The 22,075-nt window shown below is 35.7% G+C and overlaps 2 protein-coding genes across 9 annotated transcripts in view; one reads left to right on the top strand and one right to left on the bottom strand.

Moving 5' to 3' along the window:
• Zmym4 (zinc finger MYM-type containing 4) overlaps positions 1 to 22,075 on the top strand; it is a 115,321-nt gene that overhangs the window by 85,814 nt on the left and 7,432 nt on the right. For all 8 annotated transcript variants that reach the window (XM_033767706.1, XM_033767705.1, XM_010645242.3 and 5 more), the window contains 3 exons: positions 11,168 to 11,339; positions 11,489 to 11,584; positions 14,422 to 14,573. In XM_033767706.1, the coding sequence (XP_033623597.1) occupies positions 11,168 to 11,339; positions 11,489 to 11,584; positions 14,422 to 14,573 (420 nt within the window). The remainder of the gene's footprint in view (positions 1 to 11,167; positions 11,340 to 11,488; positions 11,585 to 14,421; positions 14,574 to 22,075) is intronic.
• Kiaa0319l (KIAA0319 like) overlaps positions 14,577 to 22,075 on the bottom strand; it is a 136,015-nt gene continuing 128,516 nt past the window's right edge. Inside the window, exon 21 of the mRNA XM_033767711.1 lies at positions 14,577 to 14,641. Coding sequence (XP_033623602.1) covers positions 14,592 to 14,641 — 50 coding nt within the window. The 3' untranslated portion in view covers positions 14,577 to 14,591. The remainder of the gene's footprint in view (positions 14,642 to 22,075) is intronic.

Below are 22,075 nucleotides of genomic sequence, written 5' to 3'. Positions count from 1 at the left end.
CTGTACATAGGGTTTTAAGAATTTTTCCTATTTTTTCTTCCAGCAGGTTGTTCCTTTTTAAATTTTCAATTCTTTGATCTGTTTTGATTTTTTTTTTTTTTTTAGTACATGTGAGAGATAAGGTTCTAGATTCAGTCTTCTGAGTGTGGATAGGCACTTTTCCCAATACCATTTATTAAAGAGACTATCTTTCCTTCAGTGTTTGTTTTTGACCCTTTTGTCAAAAAGATGAAATAGTTGAATGTGCCTAGATTTATTTCTGTATCCTCTGTTCAGTTCCATTTCTCCTTCTGTCTGTTTTTGTACCTGTACCATGCTGCTTTTATCACTATGGCTTTGTAATACAACTTCAAGTCCAGGATTGTGATGGTCCCCCATTGTTCTTTTTACCCAGGATTGCTTTGGCTATTCTTGCTGTCTTTTAGTTCTACATAAATTTTAGGATGGTTTTCTTTTTTTCTTTCTTTTTCTTTCTTTTGCTGTGTAGAAGCTTTTTAGTTTGATGTGATCCCAATTAGTTCTTTATAATATTTCCTGTGCAGTCAGGGTTTTGTTCATTAGTCTGCCTAAACTTATATCTTCTAGAATTTTACGTATCCTATCTTCCAGCAGATTGTTTCTATTTTAGCTTAGTACATGGTGAGAGATATGAGCATAGGTTCAATTTTCAGCATGTGGAAAGCCAGTTTTCCCAGCATCATTTGTTAAAGAAGCTATTTTTCTTTCAGTGAAGATGTTTGGCCACTTTTAAGATATGGCAGTTGAATGTGCTTGAAGTTGTTTTTGTATCTTCTATTCTAGTCATTGAGTCTTGATTCTGTTTTTGGTTTTTTGTTTTTTGAGGTTTTTTGGGTTTTTGGGTTTTTTTTGCCAGTATCATGCTGTTTTTATTACGGTAGCTTTGTAGCATAACTTCAAATGAGGGGTTGTGGTGCCCCTGTTTTTTTCCCTTATTGCCCCGCATTGCTTTTGCTATTCTATATCTCTTCTGGTTTCATATGAATTTTAGGATTGTTTTTTCCAGTTCTGTGTGATATACTGTTGGTATTTTGATCAGGATTGTGTTAAATCTGTATAATAGTTTTCAAAGTATGGCCATTTTCACTATATTGGTTCTGCCTATCTAAGAACAGGGAATATCTTTCCATTTTCTGACATTCTCTTCATTCTCCTTTTTCAGAGTAGTTTTATGTTTGTTTTGTTTTGTTTTGTTTTGGTACTGGGGATCAAACTTGGGTCCTTGTGCTTGTGAGGCAGGCAGTGTGGAGTAGTTTTTTTTTTTTTTTTTTTTTTTTTTGGTACCGGGGATTGAACTCCGGTCATTGCGCTTGGAAGGCAGGCCACCAAACCACTGAGCTAAATCCCTGGCAGAGTAGTTTTTAATGTAGAAGTCTTTTACTTCCTCTGTTACGTTGATTCCTAGGTATTGCATTTTTTTGGAATGCTATTGTAAGAGGTGTTGTTTCCCAAATTTCACTCTCAGTGAGTTTATTATTCATGTACAAGAAGACTAATTATTTTTGAATGTTGACTTTATATCCAGCTAAGTTTGGTTATGAAGTCTAGAAGTCTTTTTGTGGAGTTTTGGGGCTTTTCTATGTAGATTATCATGTCATCGCAAATAATGATAATTTACCTTCTTCCTTTCCTATCCTTATTCCTTTTTTTTTTTTCTTTCTCATCTAATTACCCTGGCTAATATTTCCAGAACTATATTGAACAAGAGTAGTGACAGTGGACCTCCTTGTCTTGTTCCTGATTTAGAGTGAAAGCTTCCAGTTTTTGTCCATTTAGTATATTGTTGGCTGTTGGTTTGTCATAGATTGAGATAAAGACCTATTCCAATTTTCTGGGTTTTTTTTTTTTTTATCATGAATGAGTGTTGGGCTTTGTCAGATGCTTTTTCTGTAGCTATTGAGATGATCATGTGATTTTTGTCTTTAGCTCTGTTACTATAGTGTATTACATTTATTGATTTGCATATGTTGAATCATCCCTGTGTCCCTGTGTTGAAACCTACTTGGTCATGGTGCATAATCTTGATGATTTTCTGCATTCAGTTGGCTAGTATCTTTTTGAGATTTTTTTGTTTTTTCTCCAGTACTAGGGATCAAACTCAGGACCTTGTGCTTGCAAGGAAGGCATAGTACCCCTGAGCTAAATTCCCTACCCCTAATTATTTGTTTTTGTTTTGGGTACTAGAAATTGAACTCAGGACTTTGTGCTTGCCAGGCAGGCGCAGTGACACTGAGCTATGTCCCTGGCCCTTTTGGAATACTTTTGCATGTATGTTCATTAAGCACATTGGCCCTTAGTTTTTTCTTTTTGGTTCGATCCTTCTCTGGTTTAGGTATCAGGGTAATGCAAGGAATGAGGTTGGGAGTATTACTTCCTTTTCAGTTTCATTAAAGAGTTTGAGGAGTAGTGGCATTAAATCTTCCTTAAAGTTTTTGTAGAATTTAGCAGTGAATCTGTCAGGACCTCGGCTATTCTTTTTAGTAGTTTTTAAATTACTTCTTTAATTTCATTGACTGATACTGGGTTATTTAGAATTTCTATATCTTTTTTACTCAGCTTTGGTAATTCATATGCATCTGTCTATTCTGAGTTTTCCATACTAGAGTACAGATTCTCAAAGTAGAATACTATTGATTTTGTGTGTTGGCTTTGTGTCCTGCTAGATTACTAAATTTGTTATTCTGAAAGTCTTTTTTTTTAGTTTTTGGAGATAACTTCTATGTAGAAGGTCATGTCATCTGCAAATAATATCTGACTTCTTTACTATGCATATCCCCTTTTAATTTCTTTTTCTTGCTTAATGACTTTTGCTAATGTTTTGAGTAATACGTTGAACAAAAATGGTGATAGTGTACATCTTTATCTTGTTCCTCATTCTGCAGGGGAAGCTTTCATTTTTTTTCCCCAAGTTAGATTTGAAATAGCTTTGTCAGATTGGAACAAGGTCCTTTTATACTTATTTTCTTCAGTGTTTTTTATCATGAAAGGACAAAGGAGATTGATGATTGATAGATTGGTATTTGAGATGGTCTCACTGTGTGGTTTAGGCAGGCCTTGAACTCACTGTGTAGCCCAGGCTGGTCTCGAACTCACACTGATCCTCCTGCCTCAGCCTCCTGAGTGCTGGAATTACAGGTGTGTGCCAGAATGTCCGGTGAGCTTGCACTTTTATTTTATTTTATTTTTCTCTCATTGAGTTTATTGGTACATTTTAGGCATGCAATACAGTTACATTCATCATTGGGATCTTGTACCTTTACATGACAGGTCTTGTGGGCTTGCATTTTTAAAAGCCAGGTTTCATTGTGTAGTTCAAGCTGGCCTTGAAGTCACTGTGTAGCCCAGGCTGACCTCAAATGTGGTAGTCCTCCTGTCTCAGCTTCCCAAGTGCTGAGATACTAGCTGTGTGCCACCAAACCTGGGTACAAAGGCTTTTTCTGAATCTGTTGAGATGATTCAGTGGTTTTTGCCTTGTATTATTTACATGGTGTAAGAGGAAGCCTGTTTGGACATGATGTATCATGTTTGATGATTCATTGCATTCTGTTTGTCAGTATCTTGCTGAGGATTTTTGCATCTAAATTCCTTAAAGAGATTGGTTTATAGTTATCTCTCTTTTTTTAAAAAAATCAGCTCCTTATCTGGTTTTGGAATCAGGGTAATGCTAGCTTCTAGGAATAACTTTGGGTGTCTCCTCCTTCCCTTTCAATGTCATTAAAAAGCTTGAGGAGTTCTGATATTAGAACTTCCCTGAAGTTTTTGTAGGATTCAGCTGGAACCCATCTGGACCGGGGTGTTTCTTAGGTTTTTATTACTGGTTGAATTTTATTGTCTGATTTGGATTATTCGGGATTTTTATATGTTCTTGGTTCAATTTTGTTAATTCATATTTACCTAGTAATTTACCCATTTCTTTGGAATTCTCCAGTTTATTTGGTATACACACTTGCAAAGCAGTTAATCTCTTTCATCTCAACAGTGTCCTTTGTGATACCACAGTTTTTATTCTAGTTACATTGATTTGGGTCTTTTTTCAAGTTAGATTGGCTTAGGATTTGTCTATTTTGTTTATTCTTTTAAAGAACTAGTTCTTTGATGCTTTTTTTTTTTGTCTTAATTTTATTGATCTCCGCTCTGATCTTTGCAATTTCCTTTCTTGTACTAGCTTTGGGTTAGATTATATTTGTTTTTATAGGACTTGAGCACATCATTATTTATTTGGGCTTGCTCTGTTTTTGTGATGTAAACATTCACAGCTAGAAATTTCCTTTTAAGACTGCTTTCATTGTGACCTATAAGTTCTGACATGTTTTACAGGCATTGTTTAATTCTAAAAACTGTCTTATTTCTTGCTTGATTTTGTCTAACTTATTGTTTATTTCAGAGTATATTGTTTTGTTTTCATGCATTTGCACAGTTTGTTTCCTTTTGTTATTGACTTCTCATTTCATTGCACGATGTTTGGATAAAATACTGGTGTAATTTCAAGCATTTTAGTTAAGTTTGATTTATTGGCTGGTATGTGGTCTGTTTTGGAGAAAGTTGCATATGCTGCTGAGAAGAATATGTGTTCTTTTGTTGGGTAGAACATTTTGTAGATAACTATTAGCATAGATATATGTTAATATATAATATTATAATATGTTGTTCATGATGAGACATAATTTGTATGTCTCCCTGCTGTGTGGCTCTGATGTGAATTTGATCATCTGATGTTATATAGTTAACCTGTATATGCTCCTATGTTAATATAAGGTGCTAAAACAAAAATAGGTATTGTTGTTTCACTGCTAGATTATTATTAAGCTTAGTGGTAAATTTTTCTTTTATTGTTCCTTTGTAGTTCCTTGGCAGTTCTCATTTTTATAATATATATGTAATATATAATTTTTTGTGTACATGTGTATATTGTAACATTCACGGGCCAGGGATTTAGCTCAGTGGTTCCGGGGCTAGCCTTGTAAGCATAAGGACCTGAGTTTGATCCCTGGTACCCAAAAAAAAAAGGTATATTGTAACATTCATTTTTCAACTTTAAGCATTTCAATTTTGTACAATTTTTTCCCAGTTGTAGCAGTTGCAGCAAATGGATGATTCATCAGCTGAGCCAGTAATTATATCTCATTAGAGGAAAAGGTCAGGACCTGTTATTCTTCAGATGAAGATGCATTAGTGTTAGGTGAATGTAATCTTGTGGCCATTATATTCAGTGAACATAGGGTAGATTTGAATACGAATGTAGAAGATCAAGAACACGAATAGCAGTCAGTAGAAACATAGAACATGAGCTCATGGGACTGTGAAATATGGAATTTCTAATAAGAAATATTATTTATAGTGATCCTCTTCAAGTTGTATGAAGTATTAGTATTTAATAATATACTCAGTTATAGTTGAAGAAACAGATGTGCCATATAATGCTGCTTTAGTGCAAAGAGAACAAAACTTCAACAATGCTAGGAATCTGTTACAATTAGATGAAAAATTTTATGTGTTTATTATTAATTATGGGGATAGTACATTTTCCAGATATTGGGTTGTATTAATCAGAAAATAATAAATATGCCCATGGATATATACATAATGCCGTACAACACTCATATTTTGGCTATTTTGAACTGTTTACATTTCTCTGACAATATCACACATGGAACCAAGGATCCTTTGAATTAATTTAGAAAAATCACCAGTTGTGGTAACACATGCCTGTAATCCCAGCACCTGGGAAACTGAGGCAGGAGGATTGCCATGAGTTTGAGGCCAGCCTTGACTGCAGAGTGAGTTCAAGGACATCTTAAACTATGTAGCAAGAACCTGTCTCAAAAAAAGGAGGGGATAGAAGTTGTGAGACTATTCAAGAATACAGTAAAACCTGGAAAAATGTTGTAATAGATAAAAGTATAATTTAATGTCTGTGTTTTGACTAAGAAATCAAAAGAAATTAGCACAGATATCAAATTATAAATTATGTTTCCCTAAAGGTTAGACCTACGATTTATGTGTCTTTGCCAGAAAAAGTGCAAACCCTTTGATGTATGGGCATTCTTATAGTGTTGTTTTGAAATTCATGAATGATTTAGTATTTCAATACCACACATTATATACAGTTAGTTATTATTAAGATATACCCTTAGCACAAGAACTTTTACAAAACAAGACGTATTTTTGCAGCACGGTACAGCTAAATCAAAATTTTTTCCCAGTATGAGCAAAACGTAACAAAATCATAAGCTTTGAAAATCAGGAATAAAATTTGTTAAATGAACTGATAAAAGACCTATTTGTATGTTAGTGACTTATCAAAATCATATATGTACAGTGATTGAAGGAAAACCAAGAAACTTAAGGTCTGATTTTATATTTGATTACAGTAATGGAAAGAAAGCCTTGGATTTAGTAGACCAGATGTCATCTATAATAAATGTTTCCTTAAGGAAAATGTCAAAATGGTATAAAAATGATAATACAGGTAATCTGTGGTACAACAGTTGTAAATACATATTGTATACACCAGCAATGGAGTACTTATAAAATTACCATGTTAAAATTTAGAGAATTAATTATCGATAAACTATTAGTGCATGAAGAAATGTCATGGGTGCAAATTACTCAATTATAGAATTAAATAGTTATTTAGAATTGATAAACACATGCAGGCAATGTAGAGAATGTTACTGAACATTAACTTAAAAAATGGGTAGCACTATGGCCAAAAATTAGCCAAGGGTCTCAGATGTGGTGGTGCACACCTGCAATCCCAGCACTTGGGAGAGTCAGGCAGAAGAACAGTAGTGAGTTCAAGGCTAGTGTAGGGTACATAATGAATTCAAGGCCAGCCTGGAATGCATAGCAAGACCCCCCCCAAAAAAAGCCAAATGTGTTATGATGATTTATGCATTCAACATAAATCCACTGCCATTATGTATAAAGTAAATCTGTGAATATAAATAACTTTTTAATGAAATTATACTTTAATTGGTATAAATAGTACTGATTATTTCTATTTGAGCAGTAGTTATTCAAATTCAAGGAACTAAGCAGATTTGGTCCATTTATAGACTTTCAATTAATTTTAATAGTAATACCGATAAGCCAGGATTGGTGGTGCATGCCTGGTAATCAACCCCAGCATTTGGGAGTCTGAGACAGGAGGATCATGACTTTGAGACTGGGCTGAACTACATAGTGAGTGTAAGGCCAGTGTGGACTACTTAGCAAGACCTTGTCTCCAAAAAAGGTGACTGATAGAAGTCATTAGATCTGTTTGCACCGTGAGTGGTACATGCCACTTGATGATACAGTCATTCATGAACCACTAGTGGTTCAAGCTGATAGATGTGTGTTAAGTCTATTTGTTCTAAGATTTTGTTGAACTCTGATGCTTCTTTTTCGATTTTTGCCTACTTTGTCTGTCTGTGACAATGGGATATTGAGATTCCCCATTATAGCTATGTTTATGTTTATCTCGTCTTTTATGTACGGTAGTACTTGTTTTATAAAGTTAGGTGTGGCATTTTTTGGTATATATATATATATACATACACACATATATTATTGTGATCTCTCCCTGTTAGATCGTTCCCTTAACCCATATGTGGTTATTGCCTCATTTAATTTAATTTAATTTAATGAGTGGAAGTCCATTTTTTCTGAATGGAGGATAGCTAGCCACCTGTAACTGTTCTTTTTCAGGTTTTTGTTACATATAATATTGTTTTTCAGGCTTTGTATTTTATTCTGCATTTCTTTTTGGGTTAAATGTGTTACTTTTTTGGTTTTTCTAAACAAGGTCTCACTGTGTATTCTAGGCTAACCTTGCACTCATTATATAATCCAGGCTGGCCTCAAACTTTTGGCAATCCTCCTGCCTCGGCCTCCCAAGTGCTGGGATTATATGTATGTGCTACCATGCCTGGCTAAATGTGTTTTTTGTATATAGCGTACCATTGGATTTTGTTTCTTGATCCAGTCTGCCAGTCAGTGTCTTTTGACTGGGAATTGAGACCGTTTACATACTGACAGGTATTGACTTACTGCTGTCACTAATTTATTTTCCTGATGCTATTTCCCTGTTTTTCCCTTCTCTCTCTTTTTTTTTTTTTTTTTTTTTTGGTATCAGAAATCAAACTCGGGACCTTGTGCTTATGAGGCAGGCAGTGTAACCACTGAGCTAAATCCCCAGTCCATGTTTTTCCCTTCTCATTAACTGATCACTGTACATGGTGTGTTCATTCTGTTAGACCCTTTTGTCATTGTTAGCTTCATTGTCACTTTCTATTTCTAGGGTATACTTGAGAATTTTTTGGAATGTTAGTTTGGTTGTCATGAATTTCTTTAGGTATTCTTTATCATGAAAGCATCTTATTTGTCCATCAATTTTGAAAGATAGTTTTGCAGGATATATCAGGTTGGAAATTGAGGGTTTTTTAGGGCTTGAACATCTCATGCCAAACTCTTTATGTTTATATGATTTGCTGGTCTTCTGTAACTACTACTGTTTTGAGTCAGTATTCTAGGATTTTGACTGTGATGCAGCATGAAGAAGTTCTTTTCTGATCATGTCTGTTTGGGGTTCAATATCCTTCTCTTATCTGTATGTTAAATTCTTTTCCCATATTGGGAAATTTTTACACTGTTATTTCAGCAAATAAACTTTTTATGCCATTTGTGCTCTCCTGATTTTTTACTAATTCTAGGAGTTGTTGTATCCATTTTTTCATGCTCTCTCGTTGCTTTTAAGGCATCTCTCATTAATTGATCAACAATAGGCCTGCCTTCCTTTTCTTTTCTTACATTGGTCATTTCTGCTCATATTTTGGAGAGAATTTTTAAACTTTTTAATTTCTACTTGGAAGTTTACTCTTTTGAGACAGAGTCTCACTATGTAGTTGAGATTGGCCTTGAACTCACTGTGTAGCCCAGGCTTGCCTCAAACTCAAACTTGGAGCAATCTTCCTGCCTCAGCCTTGCAAGTGCTGGGATTACAAGCATGCACCATCACACCCAGCTTTGGAGTCTTTTTATGAACTCTTAAGTCTTTGCTATGTTGGTCATTCATGTTTTGCATCTTTTTGTTTAGCTCTTCTAGCTTTTTACTAGTGTCTTCTGTAGCTTTGTTGATTGTTTTATCTGGCCCAGTACTTTTATACTCCTATGTGCTTGTAAAGTGTCTTATTGATCAGCTTTGTTATCTCCCCTGGTAGCATTTTGGTTAACTTGGGTAGGACTTTTGGTTTCTTATATTTCAATGCCCCATGGATCAGCTTTGGGAGAATTGGGAGATATTGGAGGCATTTTGTTGCCTTGAATCTTCATGTTTCTATTTTTGTTTCTTCTTTTGTGTGTGGAGGATTGCAAGTTGATTGTGTCAGAAAGCTTTCTTCTTAGTATGGAGACCTCTCTAGTTAATGTTTACTTTTCATTGATACAACCTGCACGTGGGCAACTTCTGATCTTTGCCTCTGTCCCAGAGCCAGTCACCACTGTATACTTAAGGTGGGAGTTTGCGGTGTGTATTTGGCCTGGTACTGAGTTTTCCATGTATGGGCAATAGTAGTGTTAATGATCCCAAGGCAATCTCAGGAAAACTAATACCAAGTTATGCAACTGTGGCCAATAGTAATAAAATCAGTGTAAATTTTAGTGTCACATATTAAGCAAATATTTGTAAACCCTAAAAACCAATAAAATACCACCTTAATCATAGAATCAATCTATAATTATAATAGGAACACTGTAACATTGACCTATTATTGACCTATCGTGAATAGCTAGTATGTGGAGCAACTTTCCCTGTACCAGCAATGCAACAATATTCAACAGCAATAGCATAAAGTTAACTAGCTTTCTAGAGATTCCTAATGCTTAGTAGTTAACACTAGTAAAGGCATGGGGAACCATAAAATGAAAAAAGCTAAATTTAAAAAATCAATGGGATATGAGAAGGGGGAGAGAAAGGTGATATAGGGGATCCTATTTAATAAAAGGAAATTAGTAGTGTTGGAGAACCAATCAAGAAAAGATGAACAAGACAGAAAAGATAAATAGCTAAAATATGAAATAAAAGCAAGGTAAGAAGGAAGAGGAGGAAAAGTTGAAAGGGTGAAAAGAAAAGGAGAGAAAAGAAACTAAAAGGGGAAAAAGAACCCTCCAATACCCAATGTTGAAAATATAAAAATAATGTAAAATAGTGCAGTCAGAGAAAGACTGAGTCAAGGAAAAAGGTTTCTGTGTTACTGAATGCATGGTTTCTCCTCAAGATCTGCCATCTTGGGATCCATCTAGTCATGATTTTTTTCCACCTAGCTTTAGAACCTATGTGTTTTTGAGGTGCCCTTACTTCATTACAGGCACCTTTCTCTTTCCCCTAGAATATGGTTATTGCCCAAGCTAAGGCATGTTCTTTTGCTTGTTGGTGGAAGGGGAATGTGATCAGTCCTTTGGCCTCTGCTATGTGAAGAGTGCAGGGCAGGAGCTTGAGTGGGCTGTTGCATTTAATGTCTGAAGTCGTGGGGTCCAGATACTCCCCTCTCCCTGAGCATTGTCCTTCTCTATGACCAGATTGGTTTGATAACCCTCACCTCTGCTGTGCCATGGGAAAGCACAATGTAGAGCCAGCTTGGCATTATTGGGTGGTCTTGCCTTTACAGAGGTGGGAGACAGTACCACTTGTCTGGCATGAGTCTGCTTGCTCACATAGGGAAGGAGTGTTGCTCACCTGGACTTTCCATTCCATAGTCTGTGGCTCTAAGACCAGGAGGGGCATGGCAGAGGGGCATTGCTGTAGAGAGCTACTCAGAAGCAGAGAGGTAGAGGACTGTCTTGATAACTTTTCATTTTTGGTTTCTAGTTTAATTCCATTAATGATTAGAGAATTTATTGAGGTCTGTTTTATAGTCTGGAATATATGTTTATGTGTTGCTTTAAATGGACCTAAGTGGTAGTGGTAGTTACTCATATCTCACTGAGTGGGTCCAATATCTAGAAAATAGTATCCAAATGTCCTTTCTGGCTCTAAGAATTCTGAATCTTTAGAATATAAAACTAAATTTTGTATTTTTATAGGTTTATACATTTTCCAGCTTTGATAACTGTGATTGTGAAAAATTAAAACGTACTTATTGTCTGCAAATTTTTGGAATTCTCACAGGGACGGAAGAAGTCTATAGTGGGTGTGGAGCCCAGGAGTCTTATTCAAGGAGCCTTTCAAGGGTGCTCAGTATCTGGAATGACACTGAAATACATGTACGGGGTAAATGCTTGGAAGAACTGGGTTCAGTGGAAAAATGCCAAGGAAGAGCAAGTGGATACAAAGTGTGGAGGTAAATATACGATGTGAATTTGTCTTAATTTAAGTGAAAGAAATATATAAGCAAGGCCATTAATTTACCCAAAAGTGATACCTGATGAGATGAGGATTTGGCTTCTTATGTGTCCTTCATCTTTTCAACTCATTTGTCTTTCTCATCAGGAGGTGAGCCTGCCTCATCCAGCCCATGTTCTGACCCTTTAGGAAGTGCTCAAGACCAGGCAATCTCTCAAGAATCTTCAGAGGCAGGCTGTAGAGGTAAAAGTTGTTTCTCTTTGTTATGAATTATTTATTATATTACTGTTCATTTAAATTTTACATCTAAGTAAGTTAAATTATTAACCTTCCCTTAATTATAAAGAGGATGTTATAAAAGTTAAGATGTTTCTTATGGTAGTAAGTTTATGATGCAAATATAAGGAATGTTTTATTTTCCAACACTGCAAATGTTTCAAAATGTCTTCAGCCCTACTCTACATAATAATCCACGTGGAATCTGTTGTTGATTTTGTGTGTGTGTGTGTGTGTGCGTGTGTGTGTGTGTGTGTGTGTGTTTGTGTGTGAAAAATACCTGGAAAAGCCTTACTTCTTCTGTAGCAATGTTTCCTAACAGTGAGATCCATGTATCTGGTAATATTTGTGGGTTTCACATTAGCTGCCAGGAACTTTCTATGTCACAGAGAAATGTTTTTATGTAACATTTCAAGTAAAGCAGTTTATGTGTGTTGTGTTTAGTTTTGTTGTGTTGTCATTACTGAGAATTGAACCCAGTGCCTTAACACTGAACTACACCCTCAGATATACATTGATTGATTGATTGATTGAAAGGGTCTCACTAAATTGTGTGATCTAGGCCTGCACTTAGGTTACTCATGCCTTAGCCTCCCAGCCTGCTGAAAGAGCATATAATTATAAGACCTACTTTAGTTTTCATTTTTCACTGGTTTTGATACCTTGTTCTAAGTTTTTGTTTACTGTTTATATTTTACTTTTTATTATTGTTTGTTTTATACTTAATCTTTATTGGATGAGATGGAGTAAGAATAGAAGAGTGTGTCCATTGTAACTAGAGTTTTTGCCATTTTCCAGTTACATATTGTCTCTTATACCTTGGTGTTCATAACACTGTTGGCTTCACCTGCTGGTAGTCTCTTTCTGGTTTGGGGGCATACACAGCCCTCCATACTGAAGCAATTAGTGCATGTGCTGGGCTTTGACTCCTTGAGTTCCTACAGATCAGTTATAATCTCTCTGCTCCAAAGTTATATAAATATTCTCCTAGTGTAGACATTTGTTATTCTTATAACCACCCACTTTAACACATTCCCACTGGCTTGGACCACGGTGGTACGTGCATGACTATCCCCTTGCAAGGCTTGAGCCACTGGTGGTTAGCTATGTAACTTCAGATGATCAAATTCAAGTTAGAGCCACTTTGCAGCACTTTGTCTTATAAAAGAAAGGTAATGGGCTCAATGGCCTGTACCTGTAGCCCCAGCTACTTCGGAGGCTTAAGCTTACAAGTTTGAGACCAGTCTGAGCAACATAGTAAGATCCTGCCTCAAGAAAAGAAAAAGGGAATGGAAACAAGGAAAAAGATAGAGAGGAGAGATAATACTATTTAAGACAACCAGGCCTAAAAGCCACAGCCAAGGGAAGTACCTGTCCATTTCTAGTCATTCATCAAAAAAATACTAACACCTGTTAAGTATCAAGCATAGTACTATGTAGTGGGTTGAGAGATAAAAAATGGTCCTTGCCCTTATAAGCTTCCATTTGTCTTATGTAGAGTCAACCCAGAGGGGAGCCCAAGTATGTCTTTGAAAATGTGCATTCCTGTCTAAATGCAAAAGAGCAGTATCTGGAAACAGCATTTTGATTATTAATTCTAACACAAAATAGATCAGCCTGTTGCAGTAAGAGCTGTACAAATCAGTGAGATGACTGCCCTATTCAAAATTGTTTTTTACTGTCCTCAAATCTTAATATGATAACATGAGGCCCGTTGTGATCTGCTACACCTGTTTTTGCTTTTCTCCTTCATGCTTAAGTCTTCTGAACCTTTTCACTTTTGTTTCCTAGCAGATGGGATACTTTAGCATTTCTAAATGCATGAGGATGTTTTATGTTATTTGAAGTGTTTTGTGGTCAAATCTAAGTTAAGATAGTTAAAGAACGTTAAAAAAAAACAGATAGTCTCAAAGTGTTTAATGTACCAGTAGGTAGTGGAAATTCTTCAGAGGCAGATACAGAATCTGGCATTTTCCAAGTTCATCAGATCCTAGAAACTCAATTTTCTCCAGCATTCACATAGGACTAGTGTTTTGTTGACTGTACTTTGGGATATATTTTTGCCTCCTCAGATTGGAATTGAATCTTTTTAACTCTTCAGCTCTGAAGATCTAGCCCCATTGTCACTCACTCCAGAAAATAACCTGATTCTGTATTACACATGTCCTTCATTTGCTTTCATAAAATCCTGCTTAAGTAAAACTCTAATACTACCCATTGCCCTGTATGGACTACATTGTTATTGTTTCCCTATTTGAAAAAATCTTGAGATCAAGATATGTTTTGTTTTGTTTTTGGTACCGGGGATTGAACTAGGGGCCTTGAGCTTTTGAGGTAGGCGGTGGAACCACTGAGCTAAATCCCTGGCCTTAAGATCTGTTTTTAATAGACTATACCATGATGCTAGGCAAAGTACCTGGGTTCATGAATGCTTTTGTTTGCAAACTCTGCTTCAGGTGACAGATATAACTGCAACCATCTTTCCCACACAAACACAAATATGGCCATATTTTCCAAAATCATAGAACAAATTAAATTTGTACCACAGTTGTCAGTAATGCAAATAATGTTACTGGTTTTTTTTGTTGTGGTTTGGTTTTTTTTGTTTTTGTTTTTGTTTTGGAGGGGGAACAGATTCTCACTATTCAATTCATGCTGGCTTTGAGTTCAGCATGAGGCCCAAGGTTGGCTTCAAACTTGTATAATCCTCTTGCTTTAGAAACCTGAGTGCTGAGATGACAGGCATGCACCACCACTATGTTCATTTTAAGTTAATGCTTCAAATGTTTTCTATCTTTCTACAGTCCGCTCTGTCAAGCTGAAGGAAGATATTCTGTCTTGTACATTTGCTGAGTTGAGTTTGGGTTTATGCCAGTTTATCCAAGAGGTGCGGAGACCAAATGGTGAAAAATATGATCCAGACAGTATCTTATACTTGTGCCTTGGAATTCAGCAGGTATCCACTTAAGTAATGTTACAAAATTGATTGCAGTTTTAATAGTTGTGAGAGCTTGTAAGTTTCACCTGAAAAATGAAAATGTATATTAGTTATCTACTATTAGTCCTATAATCTTCATATATCACTGTCCTTGATTTAAAAGTCTATCATCTGGGGATTTAGCTCAGTGGTTCCGCCTCCTGCCTCACAAGCCCAAGATCCGAAGTTTGATCCCTGGTATCCAAAAAAAACATCTTTATCATATATCGTTTTTATAAGCTAAGACAGTAGGAAAACAGAAATTCAGGTGGTGCATTTTGTAAGAGCATAAATAGCAATTGGTAAAATAGCAACATGAATGGCTATATTTGTGTGTGTGTGTGTGTCATGTGGTTTCATTTAACTTCTTAATATTTAAATTAATAGACAGATTATTGTTTATCACATTGGCAAAAATAAAAAAAATTATGACATTAAAGCCAGGCCATGGTAGTGTACCTCTGAAGCCCAGCACTTGTGAGGCTGAGGTAGGATTGCTACAGGTTCAGGGCCAGCCTGGGCAACATAGCAAGACTGTCCCAGAAAACCAAAGGGGAAAAAAATTATAACACTTCTGAATTGAGGATTCTTCTGCATAGCTGAAAGCAGTCAATACATACAGTTTTGAGAGTATGTTTCAAGAGTAATTTTAAATTTTTGTATATTTTTGTCAGTAACTCAGGTTTTGCACATCTCTTTAGAACTCATACTTTAAAGTTCAGGCACCATTGTTAAAAAAAAAAGTTGGATGCTAGGGATTTAGCTCAGTGGTTCCGTGACTGCCTGGCAAGCACAAGGACTGAGTTCAATCCCTGGAACCAAAAACAAAAAACAAAAAGTTGAATATAATGTCAGTGCCCACCAAAGTATGATAGTTAAGTAAATTATAGTACTTTCATAAAATAGTATATTATTTAGCCAATAAGTTTATTTACAAAATAAGATGCAGTGACATGTAAAAATATGAACGTTAAAGCATTAGAGTATAAATTAAATGTGTGTCATTATATGTTAACATAGTAGTACATATAAATGCGTAATAAGATAAAATGCACTAGGGCTGGGGATTTAGCTCAGTAGTTCTGCTGCCTGCCTCACAAGCACAAGGTCCCAAGTTCGATCCTCAGTACCAGAAAAAAAAGATAAAATGCACTAAATGTATTTGCAAAGGTTATGTGTACATAGTAGAAATCAAGATGTTGATTTTCTTTTTCTGTTTGCCAAATTTTCTTCCATCTGTGTATGAACTATTATCACAGTGTTCCTAAAGAATTGGTTTTGTTTTGTTTTTTGGGAAAGGTTCTCACTCTATTGTTCAGGCTGGCCTTGAACTCCCTATGTAGTCCAGGATGGCCTTGAACTTCTGGTAATTCTGCTTTAGCCACTCAAGTGCTGGGATTACAAGCATGCACTACCACGCCTGACTCTAAAATACTGTTTTTAATTACAAAAGTAATATGTAGCTTTAAAAACCATGAAGTATATTTACAAAATTTATCTCCCTCCTTCCCACATCCTGGGTAACCAACGTTGCAGCGTGATAGGTGTCCTCTGTGTCTTCTGTGTACACTTTAAACATGAACGTAGCTGTTCATTAATAGTTTTGTCTAGTTTTTAGCAAAATGAGGACTTGTCCCATACATCTTTTTGCATGTTGCTTTTCTCATTAGGGATATCCTTCCAGGTCGCTTTAAGTTAAACTCTCCTCCAACAAAAACTATATGGTAATTACAGTGTATGAATATACTAGTTACTCTGTGTGGTCTGTACACATTAAGATCCTTTCAGCTGGGCGTGGTGGCGCACGCCTGTAATCCCAGCACTTGGGAGGCTGAGGCAGTAGGATTGCTGTGAGTTACAGACCAGCCTGGGCTACATAGTGAGTTCTAGGTCAGTCTCAACTACATAGTGAGACCCTGTCTCAACCCCGCCCCCGCCGCCAAAAAAAGATTATTTCTCTTTTCTCCTTGGTCTTTCCACTCTTAGGGTATATTTAGATAAATTTAAGTGGATTTGCATTCAATTTAATTCATTACTCAGATTTAACTAATTTTTTTTTTAATGAATAACACATTTTGACTCAATATATCAGTGTTTTTCTTCTTTCTTTTTTTAAAGAGGTAATATAGTTCTGTGTTGCCCAGGCTGGCCTCAAACTCCTGGGCTCAAGCCATCTTCTTGCCTCAATTTCCTGAATTTCTGAGACTACAGGAGTGCATCATAGTAATATTTATATTTTTGATAAGAATATAATTGCCATTTTATATTTAAATGTTAAAAATATTTTAGAATCCATACCATATATATTTCCTTTTTTTGAATGGTTGATTGACAAATTATTTGTGGAGTACAATGTGATGTTATGATTTATGAATGTAGTAAATAAAACTCTTATGATGAGAATATTTGAAATTTACTCTTAATAATTTTGAAATGTACTATACGCTGCTATTAAGTATATGCCCTATGTTGTGCAGTGGACCTCCCCCAAAAAAGAGGAAAAAAAACTTATTTTTTTCTCTACACCTGAAGCATATACCATCATCCTTGCATTCTTCCCACCCTTTGGTAACCACCACTCTGCTCTCTGCTTGTATGAGTTCAGTTTTTCCCCTGTTCTTTTTTAAGTCTTTTAAAAGTATTTTTCTGGAACGGGGATTTAGCTCAGTGGTGCCACCACATGCCTCAAAAGCTCAAGGTACTGAGTTCAATCTCTGGTACCAAAAAAAATTTTTTTTTATTTTAGTTTAAAAATTTTTTAAAAATTTATTTTGTTGTGCTGGGAATCAGATCCACCCTTGACTATGATCAGCAAGCACGCTATCCTTGAACAATACCGCAACCCTAAGTTTATTTTATAACTGATACATAGAAACATAAAAAATGTATATACTAGTAATACACTGAAATGTTTCAATATATATGTAATTTGCATACTGTTTAAATCAATGTTAATATATTTATGTCTTCAAACATTTATCATTTCCTTATGGTGAAAATTTTCAATATTCTTATAGCTTTTTGAAATGTACAGTATGTTCGTCTTATGTGTAGTCACTGTGCTGTGCAGTGGCACACCTAGACTAAGTGCCCTAATCTAACTGTAATTTAGTACCCAGAATTCACCTGTTTTAAAAGTCACATATAAGTGAGAACATTTGGTATTTATCTTTTGTACCTGGCACATTTCAATTAGAATAATGTTCTCCAATTATTTCTATGTTATCACACATGTAAGGTTTTCCTTCTACTTAAAAATTGTTTAGGGCTAGGGATTTGGCTCAGTGGTTCCACTGCCTGCCTCGCAAGCGCAAGGTCCTGAGTTCAATCCCTGGTACCAAAAAACCTGTATAGTATTCTGTTGTGTATTGGTACCCTGTTTACTATATCTCATCTGTATATGGACACTTATGATGATTCATAACTTGGCTGTTATGAATAGTGCTGCAGCAAGTATGGAAATATATGCATCTCTTGGACAAACTGATTTCAGATCACTTGGGTAAATACCAAGAAGTGAGGTTACATTATTTGTCTTTAGTTTTATAAGGACCCTCCATACTGTTTTCCATAATAGCTGCCCTAATTTATACAACCCAACAGTGTACAGGGATTCTCTACAAATTCTCTTAAAAATAATGCTTCAACCAAGTGTAGTGGTGTGTGCCTATAATCTCAGCCTTCTGAGTGACTAAGACAGGAGAATCACAATTCAAGCCCATCTTGGACAACTTAGCAATTTAATGCAACCCTGTCTCAAAATAAAGAAGAATTGGGGATATATAGCTCAATATGAAGGCCCTGATTCAATACCCAATGCCTCAAAAAAAAAAATTAAATTTAAATTATTTTTTTTTAAAAAAGCACTGTGGATGTAGCTCATTTGGAATAGTGCTTGCCTAGCATATGTGAGGTCCTAAATTCAATCTCTAATGCTGGGGGCAAAGAACAAAACCCCTACATTTTAGTAAACATTTTTATATATACTTTATGAATTGGTGATTTAATTTACATACAAAGAATATATATTTTTAAGCTGGTCGTGGTGGCACATGCCTGTAATCCCAGCACTCGGGAAGCTGAGGCAGGAGGATCGCTGTGAGTTTGAGACCAACCTGGGCTACATAGTGAGTTCCAGGTCAGCCTCAACTACATAGTGAGACCCTGTCTCAAAACAAACAAAACAAAACAAAGAATATATATATTTTTTCAATATTAAGGTATTTTCCGGCCGGGGATTTAGCTCACCAGTTCAGTGGCCTACCTTGCAAGCGCAAGGACCGGAGTTCAATCCCCGGAACAAAAAAAGAAGAAGAAGGATATTTTCAGGTTACTTAGAATGTGTATAGTTTCTAGGTTTTCTGTGTTGCTGAGTATGGTCTTCTTACTTGTATACTTAAATTCATATAACATTTTTTTTGTACCAAGAATTGAACTCAGGACTTTGTGCTTGCTGGGCAGGTATGGCACCACTGAGCTACATCCGTGTCCTAATTTTTATAAACTTTTAAATACTTGGTTTTTCATATTGACATCTTTAATCCATCTGAAATTAATTTTTATACATACTACAAGAACCACTGTCTCTGCCTCTGCCTCTCTCCCTCTCTCTTCTTCTCTCCCTGTCTCTCCGGTTACCGCTGTTCTCTCCACTATTGGGAGATTAAGCCCAGGGCATTGTACCTTTGAGAGGCATCTCCAGTTCTTATTTTCAATTTTGAGACAGGGTCTTAATACATTGCCAAAACAGGGCTCAAATTTTGGATCTTGCCTCAGCTTCCTGCAATGCTGGGATGACTGGTGTGTGCCAAAGCACCCAGCTCTGCAAGGTTATTTCAGAAGAAGTTTTTCTTACTGGTAGCCTAGTTGTATTGTCATCATTCATTTCCCCACAGAATTGAAATGCCACTGTTATAAGCTCCCATTCAGTTTTGATCCAAATTGTTTAGACTAAAAATTTTTTTAAGTGCAGAAAGAAGTGGACTTTTTATAGTTTTCTCTCAGTAAAAGTTTGTTGAGCACCCACTATGAACCACATTTTGTTTCAACATACCTGTCCTCTTGGAGTTTGTATTATTGTACTTATTACAGATTTAAAGGCAATTTTATCAATGCAAATATCAACCATGATGTTTTCTGGTGGCTATTAATATTCTGATGTCTTGGTTATATTCACAACATATGGGTGGGTGTATTGCAGTGATTTCAGCCAAAACATTTGCATACATATCAGGTAGTTCACTAAGATATATTCTTCATGTATAAAGGAAGTTATAAGCCGGTAAATTGTTTTCTAGAGTATTTATATTGTTTATTTTTTAAATTAGGAAGTGGCTTTATGTTAAAATGCTGTTAAACAAGGCCAAGGATTTAGCTCATTGGTGCTGCCACCTGCCTTGTTAAGCACAAGGTCCCGAGTTCTATCCTCGGTACCAAAAAAATTAAAAAAAAAAAAAAAAAAAGCTATTAAACTGCTAAAAAATTATCAATTGACTATTATAGGCAGTAAATATTGTTAATACTATCGATTTTGACCAAAACAGTAAACTTAATTGTAAGGTTTTAAAAGGTTACACATATTGACTTTACAAACTTGTTTACTTTTTCCTCATTAGAAAATAGTTACGCTGACTACAAGACAATTTTACAATACAGAACAGTATAGAAGAAACAATTCTAGGGTAATAACAACATTTTGACCTTTACTTTAATTTTTAGCTGGGAAAGGGGACAATAAAGAAAATGTAAACAAAAAAATCATTTCTTATATATTTTTACAAATTATTTTACTTAACAGCTTTGTATAATTTATAACACACATTTATGATACATTTATACTTACAGTAATACACACAATAATGTTACTTTTTTGTTGTTGCTGTTGTTTGTTTTTATTTTTGTTTTTGAGACAGGGTCTCACTATATAGTTGAGACTGACCTGGAACTCACCCAGGCTGGTCTTGAGCTCACAACGATCCTCCTACCTCAGCCTCCCGAGTGCTGGGATTACAGGCGTGCGCCACCATGCCCAGCTAAAAATCTTACTTTTTATCAGTACTCTTTGACGATTTTTTTCTGTAATGGTACTTTGGTGCATATCTTATTTTTTCTTCTTTTTTTTGCTGTTTTGAGACAATATAGTCCAGGCAGGCCTTGAACTCATTATGTAGCCCAAGCTGGCCTCAAGCTGACAGTCATTCTCCTCTCTCAGCCTCCAGAGTGCTGGGATTACAGGTATGGACCACCACACTTGGCTGGTGCATATCTCATTTACACATGTACACAGGCTATTTCTTTGTGATAAATTCTTGAGAGTAGAATTTCTGGAGTAGACATAAACTTTTTATTTTAGTTTTTTATGACATATCACCAAATGGTCCTCCATATTAATTAAGGCAATTGATAGTCCCATTTAGCCATCTGATTTGTGTCTATTTGCCACTCTTCACTCAAATTATTTATTTTGGTGTTATTGAGACCCAGGGTATCAAATGTTGTTCAGGCTAGCTTTGAATTCTTCTTTTTTTTTTTTTGGTACTGGGGATCGAACTCAGGACATGCCCTTGCAAGGCAAGAGGCGGCTCCACTTTGAATTCTTTTATGTACCCCATACTCCCTCAAACTCCCTAATAGTCCTCCTGCTTCAGCTTCCTGTGTTCTAGGATTACAGGAATAGGCCACCACACCCAGCTCAAATTGAATATTTCTTTATTTAGATCATGGTGTTACCCTTGGTAACCAAGAATGACTGTCCAACATATAAAGTACCTATAAATCAGTAAAACACAACTAATAATAAAACTGGCAAAAGATATAGGCAAGTAATAGAAAAAAATAATTAAATGAGACTTCATAGACAAAAAGTACCACGTAATACCTACTAATAATTTACTACATATGGTATGCATTATAGTAAGCCTTTTGCATACATTAATGTATTTAATTGTTTGAACGACCCTATAAAGTGTAGAAACACATTTCCCACTGATGAACCTGAGTCACACAGAAGTAAAATAACTTGCCTAAAAGTTCAGATACATAGTAAGAAGCAGGGTTAGGGTTTGTGATTCTGACCACTGTTTTGTGCTGTCTCTCAAATACTAAAAGGTATTAAAGGATAACCAGGGAAAATTTTTTACCAATAAGTATTTGAAAGATTGAGAAATTCCTCATACCAAGTATTAGTGACAGTATTACACAATAATGTTTAAATTTTTAAAAATTTATTACAGTAAAAGACACTTTGTCATTAATGAATGTTTTTAGTTGCACTGTTGTGACTGCCTTGGGTCCTGAATGAATTAAAAACATTTACCTTTCATGATCATTTTGACTTTGGAGAAGATTTAGAAATTATAAGGTGACAGATTCAGTGAACAAAAGGTGGATGAGGACACACTGTAATGTTTTTATGAGCCTGCTTTTCCATTGGATGGCATTGGGGAGCAGCATTCAGCATGCATGCATATATATATATATAT

The sequence above is a fragment of the Fukomys damarensis genome, unplaced genomic scaffold, assembly GCF_012274545.1.
Source record: "Fukomys damarensis isolate Sample0158 unplaced genomic scaffold, DMR_v1.0_HiC HiC_scaffold_23, whole genome shotgun sequence".
NCBI classification, from domain to species: domain Eukaryota; kingdom Metazoa; phylum Chordata; class Mammalia; order Rodentia; family Bathyergidae; genus Fukomys; species Fukomys damarensis.
This window is presented reverse-complemented; position numbering and strand designations above follow the sequence as displayed.